Source organism: Pristis pectinata, chromosome 10, assembly GCF_009764475.1.
Source record: "Pristis pectinata isolate sPriPec2 chromosome 10, sPriPec2.1.pri, whole genome shotgun sequence".
In the NCBI taxonomy this organism is placed as follows: Eukaryota; Metazoa; Chordata; class Chondrichthyes; order Rhinopristiformes; family Pristidae; genus Pristis; species Pristis pectinata.
In genome coordinates, this window is record NC_067414.1 from 35,033,484 (window position 1) to 35,045,987 (window position 12,504).

Consider the following 12,504-nt stretch of genomic DNA (forward strand, 5'->3'; position numbering starts at 1 on the left):
GCTGGTAAATCTCCATGAACGAAATGCCCATTATGCCATTGGCCATTTGAGGGCGAGGAATGGTTGTGGGTGGAGGGTGCACATTATAAGCAAGTCTGGGGTTGGGTGGAAAATGGAGCTTTCATTCAAAAGGGTTTGGAACCATAGATCATCCAACAATCTTTGTTATTACTAAAGACTAAATCCCAGAAAGCATAGGTTAGAAGGGTAAGGACAAATGAATGGATGTTATCAAAAATCCTCAAAGCCCTCAAGAATTGAGAAATAAAATTAAGCTTCAAATCTAACAGGGTGATTAGTAATGGTGTAGAAGACTTCAAGCAACTCAAGATAGCTTTGAACATGTTAATACATTCAGCAGATCTGATGGATAAAATTTAAAAAACAATTTCGCATTAAACAATAATAACTTAAGAATGATCAAAAACAGAGACAGAAACACACATGTATACAGGCACATAAATATTTACAAGCATCAGGAGAAATGTAAGTCTCTTTGATACCCAAGGTTTGTCACATTGAGGTTTTTGACCATCTGAACAACAAGATATCTTTTAGTCACAAGTAGATCGAAACACACAGTGAAATACATCTTTTGTGTAGAGTGTTCTGGGGGCAACCCGCAAGTGTCACCATGCTTCTGGCGCCAACATAACATGCCCACAACTTCCTAACCCATACGTCTTTGGAAAATGGGAGGAAACCGGAACGCGTGGAGGAAACCCACACAGACACAGGGAGAACATACAAACTCCTTACAGACAGTGGCTGGAATTGAACCCAGGTCGCTGGCGCTGTAATAGTATTACACTAACCGCTACGCTACTATGCCTGCCCATCGAACGTTAATCAAACGTCAGGATAACTTGTGTGAAAATGTGTTGCTATGAAAAAAAATTCAGCACACAAGACCACTACATCACACGTATATTGCTACCCAGTATGTGCATATTGGCTGCCTTGTTTAGCTGTACATAGCTATAAAGTGACCACTTCAAAAAAAAGTTTGAATGATTTGCACGTGAAGTGCTTTGGAATGGATGAGGGGGAAAGTAAATGGCACCTTTTTCTTTCCTGTTGTGGTGCAATGATAGGTATATGCTCCAGCCCCTCAAGCCATCTTTCCTTGTTTGCTCAGACACTAAAGGGAATTGCTAACAAAAGAATCACAAGTACATGGAAGTTTCATTACATCACCTCCTCCATAAGTTTGGATGAAGACACAAAACAGGATGGAATAACTTGCAATGTTAACAGAATTATAAATCCAACCTTTTCCATTTTAAAAATTCAGCCTGGTGCTTTCTCTTGTTCACTGTAAATGGCACAGGTCACGTTGCCATCATTGGAAGATGAAAACACCTCATTTTGAGAGGCACATCCTCCTTTATACATCAGCTTCAGTCAAAGGTGAGGAAGCTTCTGCTTCCAGCACAGTCATCAGTTCATTGTCTCAGGAGGTTCTCCTGACACTACATCACAACCAAATCTAGCTCAGTGCAATGAACGATGCATCCCAACAACCAAATCCCTTGTCTGACATACAAATACAGAACTGTCTTCTCTGAAGTGAGGCCCACAACCATCAGTGGCAAGTTATTGATCACGCGGAACACACATTAACACAAAGCTTCGGTTTCGCCAAATCCAAATCCATTCTGACACGTCTGCCTATCAATAACAGAGCAGGTGCCTGTTCTGTAGTTCACACAATGTACTATGGAAGCAAATAAGAAACAATCAACTTTTGTCTTGTTTCACCTCCTTTTGTCTTTTTCAGTCCATTTTTCACACTCTGAACAGTTCATTCTGCCAGACTGGTTGCTGGTACAAAATGAATTATGTTCGATTCCATCTCTCCTAAGGAACATGGGAAAATCAGCAGCCGTGGCGTCGCTTCCATTGTCTGGCACAAGAAACTCAGGAAGGCCATGCGAAGATCTGTCTCAACTTTAAATTGTTACTTCAGCTACAGAAGTATCCATAGTAACTACTTCTATTTACTTTGAATGCAAATCTACACTCTAAATAGACCTGCAGAATTCGCATGTACTCTCGACCATGGTTTGTTTGGCCATAACCATGCACTCAGAAGAGTTAGTTCTTGCGGTATGCTTGACACTACTCACATTCCTTCAGTATATTCTAACCACCTGTCTGTTCCTGACCATACAAAATGACTGACAACTTTCTCAATACAAGTTGCGAATGCCTTTCATTTAATTGATTCAGAATAACTGCTCTTCCGACTAAAGAACTCTGGATCTCCAAAGAACCATACTACCCTGTGAGCATAGCTCATACTATGGTAACAATGTCATCTTTCTGTTGTATTCCTGAAAGTCTGTTGTATTGAAACAACCCAATGTGAGTATTAATCATCAAGTACTGCTTTGAACCAACATCTAACTTGATCTGCTGATAACCAAGTGACATATCACGGAATGTAAAGATCAGTCTTCTTGCAGAGCAAACAATTCATCAGTCAGTGAAGAGTATATGTCTACCTTGGCTTCCGTGTAGATTGTCAGATTATAATCTCTACTGATCCTAATGACGCCATCAGTTTTCACTACAGGAATGACCAGAGCAGCCCCATCAGAAAACCATTATTTCAATAATATCTGTGGTCTCCAGCTCTTGCCCAGCCTTTTTCTTTATGTCACAAAATGCAGGTCCGATGTAAACTACTGTGGAATACTTGCCCTCAGGGGAATCTTGGCTTCCACACCATGAACAGCACAAAGTGAAACACTTGGGGTACTTCTCAAGTGTTACTGATACATAGTTTCTTCACAGTCTCCCTCTGCAAACTAGCTTCATTCTTGCTGGTCAGTCCAGCATCTAAAATTTGGTATTTGACTGGAACAATCAAAACAGGAAGATTTTCTTCATTTTCACCACTTTTCACTCCAATTTCACACATGCCTATCACTTTGATCCTTACCCAGTGTAGGTACAAATGATAAACTTCACTGTATCATCTGGCCAACATCACTTAACTTCCTGCTCATACATTAGCAATACTACACTGATATCAAATAGCACGCATGCTTCACACCCCCCCCCCCCCCCACCCAATGTAAATGAATGTACAGAAAGGTTCAATGGAAATCATACAACATGACCAGCCAATGTAATCCATCTAGGACACCATCTGCTTTACCTCATATGTTTGATGGTTTTTACTATTTTCCCCCCAGTACTGCTTGGTTGTTCCAGTTTTCCCACAGTCCTGCTTTGCATTCAAGCAAACAGTTGACAGCTACCACCTGATGTCACAATTACAGCAAAAAGTCTCTGTTCACACTTATTATCTTGAGTAGCGTACAGAACAGGAGGCCCGGCTAATTTTATTTCCCTTCACTCCAAGATACCTTAGAGCTCAACCCCAAACAGCTAACACTCTGAGCCTTCACTGGGTAACTTTTTTTTAACAGAGCCTGTGTCCATTTATCATAGGTGGCAATTTGGTCTCCACTGGCTCAAAACACAATCTCATTCCCCTATTTATTTCCCTGTATCCTATTCACTCACATGCCCATCAACTCCATCTTGATTCTCTTACTACCAGTCTTTGCAACGCGGGAGGAAACCAGAGCATCCCATGGAAACCCATACAATTACAGTGAGAACATGTAGAATCCTCAAACAACACCAGAGGTCAGGGGTCAACCCAGATCGCTAGAGCTGTGAAGCATCAGCACTACCTACTGCACCACTGTGCTGACTTCACCTGGGCAAATACCTACCCGAAACTTAGTCTCCTCTCACTGAGCAGCCTCTTTTGAGTATGCACATTTTGAACTCCAAACTATGCCAGCCTCCCACACTTTTCCTAACTTGTACCACACTCAGTGCACAGCAGTCTCAACTCTGCCTTGAAGTCCGTAACCATTTCAGCTGGATACCAATTCCAGTTGGTAAACTTGTACCATTGTACTGCAGGACTCAGGAGTGGGCAACTCATCAAGTGCTGCTTTTTCTGATTTGGCTGCAGTAAGGAAAGATGTTCTTTTTCTAAAAACTTCATCTTGGCACTTATCAGATATAAACAAAATGAATCTCTTCCCCTCTGCAATATCATTGGTGGTGAAAAACTATTCTTTCCACATGCTCAATCCATGTTTTGATTGAATATGGAAAGAATCTAAAGTATTATTTGTGGGTCATCTTGACCATGCCATGTGACAATGGCTAAAAGCACAAAGAAATAAAGCAATGTAATTCTTCAAGTATCTCAGTAATTAATGCTGCTCCACATTTTCAGACAATAACTCCCAAAAGGCAAGAAACACCAACTCCTGTAAACATCCCGGTTTGCTTTCCTTCACATTCATCACCAAAAATCACAAGGGCACCCATTCCATATAATCAAACATTAGGAAAAACATTCATGACTCAGCTGCTGAGCACATGGAACTCTGTGCAAAAAGTTTTTTTATTTTTAGTGCACTCATCCACTAGATGTTATTTATAACATTAGAATCACCATGCGTTAATCTCATCAATCTTACTGCTCTGAAGGTTTATCATACAACCCACCTTTAGCTCCAATGTATAGCTGTTCTCACAGTGCCATCCACAGCACTTATAATAACTGTGACCTAGACATCCTTCAATACGTGAAAACTTGAGAAAACTTGGATGAAATGCATGTGAGATACAAAGTTGGTGCAATTCACGACTTTGCTTGTGCCATCTTCAACAGTTACCCATTTTTTTAACCTCCCACCCTTTTAGACCAAAAGTATCACATTAGCAGTTTTCAAATCCATTGGTATCTCGCCATAATCTCAGGACTTCTGGAAGATTACAACCGATGCAACACCATCTCTGCAGCTACTTCTTTTTGGACTTTTGGATGCAAGTGTAGGCAAGTGTAATCAAGGGGGAGTAGATGAGTACCCGAGAAAGGATAAGTTGCAGGGCTACATGGAAAATAAGAAGTGGGGGAATGGGAGTGATCTGCTGGGAACATGCAAGGACCAATGACCTCCTCCTGTGTTGTAGTATTTTATTCAAAGCAGGAATGCAGATCTTTCCAGGATCAATTATAAATCTGATGTAGTAACTGGAATTATCTGCAACACTGGTCTTTCACCATCCTATTAAATGTTTAAAATAAAAATCAAGTACACAATTTCTTAGCTTCTGGCATACATTGAGAAAGAGGGCAATTTTCTGCATGCAAAGATAGATCATACCAGTGCTATTAAACCTTCAGAGCTCACTTATAATTTAACCTTAACCATGTGGTCAAGGTTCAAAGGTTAATTGCTCTCTAGTCTGGGCAGTTTCTCTTATGATATTAAGTAGACATTAAAAATCAAATGACAGCCAGAGTGAATAGAAGGTGAAAACAAGCATAGCAAGGCAGTCAGTATTACTGAACTGTCAAGATTTACAGACGTGATAACAGGCCTGCACTTTAGGAGACCAAGAGGACGGCAGTTAAAGCAGCCGAGCATTCTGCAGATCTGTTTCTCACTAGCCTGTGGCCATGGAAACGTAGTCTACAATGTTATACTCCAGTAGCTGAATGCAGCTTAACTCAGGGCCCAAGTAATCTTGGCCTAATTTTAATATTAAAGCCACATACTCCGTGGAGCACCATTGTAACCACTTAAAACAGAACCATTTAGAATAAATGAATTGTGGCTATTCAAAAAGTAATAAATCATATCCAAGACCAGACTACCATAACATTTTCCAGGTTCATGACCATGCCCCAAATTGTATAAATATAGCTTTTTGTTCAAAAATGACAACATGGCCCTTACTGATAATTTGGAAAAATGTGAACTGGAATAAATAAAATCACTGACATACATAGCAATCATCAAGGTTATGAGAAAGTTGCACTAAAACGTTCGTCAACATTAACAGAATCAGGATGCAAAATATTACCATTTTAAAGGGGTCAATGAAAATGGATTTAATTATTCCACCCCTTACCCTAAATACCAAATCATGAATGAATAGGCCAATACAAATAAAAGACGGGTTTTCTGTATGTTAGCTGATCATTTAACTGTTGTGTGTGGTTGGAGGGGGGAAATAAAAGGACACATTCTTTTGTAGTTCTGCATTGACTGAAAAGAATTAGCCAAAACAGCAAGTTAAGATTCTAAGGAATAACTCATCAACACAACTCTGAATGAACCAAGCTGTTCCCTAAAGATGGCTGATCATTGACAGAGGTCAGTGAGCAAGCCATTGCAAAATTAACACTGCTTGAACACTAAGACTACAGTCTTGAGTGGTTTATTTTTTTTAATCACACGCATGAAGACCCAGTGGCAATCTTCTCATCACTGGAGGCTGACTGAAGTTACATCACGTGGTAATTGTTAAAAATCAGGCTATAGAAACCCCCGTCAGTTCACACAACTAAAACCTGCTAATATTCATGGATTAGTTTGTTCCAACTGATTTAGTACAAGAAATTAGACTGATTTGAAAGAGGGAATGATGTAATCCATTCCAGCCATGATACCATGGCAAAACAAATCAGCTTAAGGGAGTGATTTGAATGAATGGCAATACTGATTTTCTAAAGTTAGAGTGCATTAACCAGAAAATAAATCCAACATTAAGACAATGAAAACAGCATTGGTAAAAATATCCACTGAATTTACTAACCATTTCCCATTTAATCTGCAAGTCCAGGAATACCCATTCAAATGAATAGGGATTACTACTCCTACACCAAGATTGCATAGTTTACCATGCATGAGATGGATTCCCCAGTTTAAGCAGAGTCGCACACACACACACACCCCACCCCCCAGCCTCTGCACTCGACACACCTCAGGATTTATGGGAGCATCAGAACACCAGCTCCTTATAGAACAACTGATCACAGCTAAGATAACGCTATTACAGTGCCAGCGACCCGGGTTCAATTCCGGCCGTTGTCTGTAAGGAGTTTGTACATTCTCCCCATGACTGCGTGGGTTTCCTCCACATGCTCCATTTTCCTCCCACATTCCAAAGACATACGGGTTAGGAAGTTGTGGGCATGCTATGTTGGCGCCGGAAGCATGGCGACACTTGCGGGCTGCCCCCAGAACACTCTATACAAAAGATGCATTTCACTGTGTGTTTCGATGTACATGTGACTAATAAAGGAATCTTATCTTATCTTAATTAACCCATAATTATAAAATAGGTTGATTGTAAGGATAACAGTTAACCAGATTCCTTCTGTATTAAGGACATGCTCATCTCTTCTCATTGTGCTGTTGCATATCATTGCTAATTGAACTGCTGGCAGAGATGAAACAGTCCAAGCCTTAGGATAGATTGGTTCACTACGAGGAGGATTACAAAATTATATGGCAAGGCCTGTCAAGGGACACAATAAGGTAGATAACATTGGGTTTCCCTGGACAGCCAAATCACTTAATTTATGAAATTCTGCCCCTCTCTTGCTGCATGCAGGCAAGCCTCATTCAACTGACTTTATGTAGGTCGACAATGCACCAATCAATGTTCTTGCTTCCAAACGCATATCCCACAAAAGCATATAAAAAAAATTCTGCAACTGTTTAGTGGTGGAGATCTTGTTGGGGGGGAGGTGGTGGCAATATGAAAAATGGGAGAAAGAAAGACTATGGAAGTAGATCAATGCATCTGCTATCATCTTATTGAACTATGGAACAGCCTCAAAAGGCTATATAGCCATTTCCAATCTTCTTATGCTACTTTCACTCTCACATGGCAACAGGACTCTATGACTGATTATCCCTAAGAAATGACACCTTTTCAGGAAACTAGGCCTCAAAACAATTGGCTGAATTGTGCTCGATCTCACTCTCATTCACCATCCATTGCTCTTGATGTCCCCATGTTTCCGAGTAAGCGCAAGGCCTGCCTCCAGCGGCTGTTGTGCAAGGCAGTGGGGCCATAACTTGTGACTCTGCTTCAGGCAGTGGATTGCCAGGTTCTGCCCCCCATTCCCATACACTACTGATCAACCGTTCCAATTAATATTACTGAAAAAATATTTTACTCATTTCTGTTGAATTGAAGAATTTCACACCATGTTTAATGCTCCCCTATAACTGCACACCATATGCAAATTGCTGGTACTAATAAACTTTAGAGAACTTATCCAAAACGGGATACATCCATCATTATCTTGATATAATTTTTTTTAACAGGTTGGTGATTGAAAAAAAATAATTGAAGTCTGTTTCTATGCAAGGCTAGTACAATCCAAATCAAATCAAAGTCAGAAACATTCAAGATAAAATATATTACTTATTTCCAGTTTTTTTTCAGCAAAAAACAAACTGCTGGAAGATCTCAGCAGGTCAAACAGCATCTGTGGAGGCAAAGGGATGGTTGATGTTGCAGGCTGAGACCCTGCATCAGGACTCATGAGTCAACCATCCCTTTGCCTCCACAGATGCCATTTGACCTGCTGAGTTCCTCCAGCATCGGCAGCTTGTTTTTCACTCCAGATTCCACCATCTGCGCTCTCGTGTCTGCAAGTTTTTAATGTTTTGATTCACAGAAGTGGGTCCCCATTAGCTACACCAGAATTTATTACCCATCCTAAACTGTCCTTGATTGGCATAGCTGGCCAGGCTGTTGGAAAGAGCAGTTGCTGTAGGTCCAGAGTCACTTGTAGGCCAGATCAGGCAAGGGCAGTAGATTTATCTCCGTGAAGGTCATTTGTGAGCCATATAAAGAACATAAGAAATAGGAGCAGAAGTAGGCCACCTGGCCCATCGAGCCTGCTCCACCATTCAATAAGACCATGGCTGATCTGGTCATGGACTCAACTCCACCTACCTGCCTTTTCCACATAATCCTTAATTCCCCTACTATGCAAAAATCTATCTAACTGTGTCTTAAATATATTTAATGAGGTAGCCTCTACTGCTTCCCTGGGCAGAGAGTTCCACAGATTCATTACTCTCTGGGAAATGCAGTTTTTCCTCATCTCCATCCTAAATCTATTCCCCCAAATCTTGAGGCTATGTCCCCTAGTTCTAATCTCACCTACCAGTGGAAACAATTTTCCTACCACTGTCTTATCTATCCCTTTCATAATTTTATATGTTTCTATAAGATCTCCCCTTATTCTTCTGAACTGCAGCGATTATAGTCCCTCAGGACTCAATCTCTCCTCATAGGCTAACCCTCTCATCTCCAGAATCAACCTGGTGAACCTCCTCTGCACTGCCTCCAAAGCCAGTATATCTTTCCTCAAGTAAGAAGACCAAAACTGCACACAGTACTCCAGGTGCAGCCTAACCTTCCTGCTCTTAAACTCAATCCCTCTAGCAATGAAGGCCAATGTTCCATTTGCCTTCTTGATAACTTGTTGCATTTGCAAACAAACCTTTTGTGATTCATGTACAAGCTCTCCCAAGTCCCTCTGCACAACAGCATGCTGCAACCTTCTGATAATTGTATCGTCAATATATACTGATACTGGCTTCTTATTTTGGATTTAATTATCAGAATTTATATTCCACAGCTAACATAGAGTTATTCAAACTTGCTTCCACATCAATAGGCCAAATGTGGTCTTAAACTCTTAATATAACAGCAAGATTTCTTCACTCTTACATTTCATCCTATTGGTAATAGTATTGCATTTACCTTCTATGTTCTATTAAGCATGTCAGCTGTCTGTGTATGGCACTCATCATTTACCACACACTTTTTATTTTGGGCAAGTTGTCTAGAGATTCACTACAAGAAGCCAGTATATTGAAATAATGGGAACTCAAGTCATGTATTTTTCAGCAGTAACAGTGCTGACAGCACACATCAAGGTTACTATACAAGGAATGTAGGGATCTACATTTGGATGGACATTTGTAAAGTTTTATCAATCTCAAAAAGAGCTTTGTACCTATAATTTTCTAGTCAAAGAAAAAATACTTCCAATGGATTTCAGATAGTCAACGCCAAATAAATACTATTCCTGGAAGATCAACACCAGTAGTTAAGAAATAATTACACAAAGTAACAGACTGGCCATGGGCTGACTTCTGACCTTGTTCTGACTGGCTGATGAGTAACTTTACAGACAACATAAAAATTGGCAGAGTTGTGGATAGTTTGGAAGGTTGTCAAAGCATCCAGCAGGATACAGACCAGTTGGAAATGTAGGTAGACGAATGGCAGATGGAGTTTAATCTGTGCAAGTGTGAGGTATTGCACTCTGGAAGGTCAAATGCAAGAGGAAAGTATACAGTTAATGGCAGAAGTATAAGGAGATCTTGGGGTGCAAGTCCACAGCTCTCTGAAAGTGGCAGCACAAATCGATAGGGTCGTAAATGCCGCATATAGTGGACTTGCCTTTGTCAGTCAGGGTGTTGAATAAAAATACCGGGAAGTCCTGTTGCAGCTGTACAGAACTTTGGTTAGGCCACATTTGGAGTATTAAGTGCAGTTCTGGTCACTGCGTTACGGAAAGGATCTGGAGGCTTTGGAGAGGGTGCAGAAGAGGTTCACCAGGATGTTGTCTGGATTAGAGAGTATTAGCTACAAGAAGAGGTTGGATCAGCTTGGATTGTTTTCTCTGGAGCAGAGGCTAAGTGACTATCTGATTGAAGTATAGAAAACTATGACAGGCATAGATATTATAGATAATCAGAGTCTTCATCCCAGGATGGAAATAACAAATATTAAAGGTGAGAGTGTTTCTTTTAAAAAACATAGATTGGTAGGTAACTGGAAGGTGCTGCCAGGAGAAGTGGGGGAAGTGGATACGAAAGCAATGTTTAGGAGAAATTTAGATAGACATATGAACAGGCAGGAAATTAAGAGACATAGACCACGTGAAGACAGATGGGATTAATTTAACTTGGCATCATGGTTGGCACAGACATTTTGGACCAAAGGGCCAGTTCCTGTGCTGTACAGTTATATGTTCTAGCTCTAGGTAAAGGTACTAACTACTCACAGCAAGAATACAAGGGGGGAGGGGATGATTATAAATCAAAGATCTACTGAAGTGCTATTTAGCTCACCTTATTTCTCTAAACAATGGCCCAGCCTTTCTAAACATACAAAGCAAGAAAATGTTGTTAAGTCTGGTTGAGTTTCTCCAATTTCTATTGCATATGCTACTACTGAGTTGCGAAACAGCACAATAATGAATCAGATTTTGTAAGGCATCTTAGGTTAAAGACTGATGAACTCTAGACAAGGTGGCAAAACAATTGCTACTTCAGGTCATTTCCTAAGCAGTGAAGAGATAGATAGCGTTTTCAACAACCTCACCCACCAAGAAAGCCAAGGCAGCCAGCCAGAGAGGATACTGACAGAAGAACTCTTCAGCTACCAGTGTGATGAATAATTGCAAAAATATTGACTACTGTCAGCATTTAAGCGCCTAAAATACATTAAATGTATTTTTTTTTGCCCAATTGCTACCATCATTGGGTGATACCACCTTTTAACAGCAATGATGGCCGAGAGTGTAGACTTCCCAAGCCTGGAGATGTGTTTCTACTTCCAGCCTCCTAATCTTTTTAAGATATTAAGATATTTATTTATTAGTCACATGTACATCGAAACACACAGAGAAATACGTCTTTTTGCATTACTAAGAATGTGCTGGGGGCAGCCCACATTTCCCACATTCACCACTCTTCCGGCACCAGCAAAGCATGCCCACAGCTCCTAACCCGTACGTCTTTGGAACGTGGGAGGCAACCGGAGCACCCGGAGGAAACCCACGCAGACACGGGGAGAACATACCAACTCCTTACAGACAGCAGCAGGAATTGAACCCGGGTCGCTGATGCTGTAATAGCGTTACACTAACCGCTACACTACCGTGTCACCCATAATACCCTGCCTGCCCTCAAAATTACTTCCTTATCCATGCTTCTGTCACACTTCTGGCTTTGCATTCTTTCTTATAGCTTCCAGTCCTCCAATCCTGGTTTTCTACTCCATTCTGACAATGACTCCTCTTCCAAGTAGCCCTCCATCCAACCACTGCCTGCTTCAAAGATTTTTGTTTAATCTAATATTGTGCTTCCAAAACACTGGATCAAATGAAACATTCATCTGGGAGGAAGGTAATATTGCTGGATAGTTTCGTACTCGATAACATAGTTGTTGCTAATTTCCAAAGAGAGAGTAGCATTGGTATAAGCAAAGTCAAACAATGTGGCATTGCAGTCCTTGAATCACGACTTACCTCATTATCAGTGCCGACATCTAACATCACTGGTAAACATTGCTGGGGATTCACTCCAACACACGCCGTATACAGTGCCAGCTTACCCACTGGAATGCCCATTCCATAACTCCCAAGATCACCTAGGCCCAGAATACGTTCCCCGTCTGTGACAACAATAGCCTGGAAATACAAAAATTCCAAAAGTCAGTTAGTTAGCAAGCAACTAAATAACACCAAAATGTTTCATCAAGGATGGAAGTATATTACATTACCCATGTACTAAGTTTCCAATCCTAACCATTAATGGTTGTGAAGTTAGAAGCAATGCAGCTCAATGGCTT

The 12,504-nt window shown here is 40.8% G+C and overlaps 1 protein-coding gene across 1 annotated transcript in view; it reads right to left on the minus strand.

Annotated features, from left to right (window-relative positions):
- Nucleotides 1-12,504, minus strand: part of me1 (malic enzyme 1, NADP(+)-dependent, cytosolic) — a 241,267-nt gene that overhangs the window by 182,073 nt on the left and 46,690 nt on the right. The window contains exon 4 of the mRNA XM_052024700.1: nucleotides 12,182-12,343. Coding sequence (XP_051880660.1) covers nucleotides 12,182-12,343 — 162 coding nt within the window. The remainder of the gene's footprint in view (nucleotides 1-12,181; nucleotides 12,344-12,504) is intronic.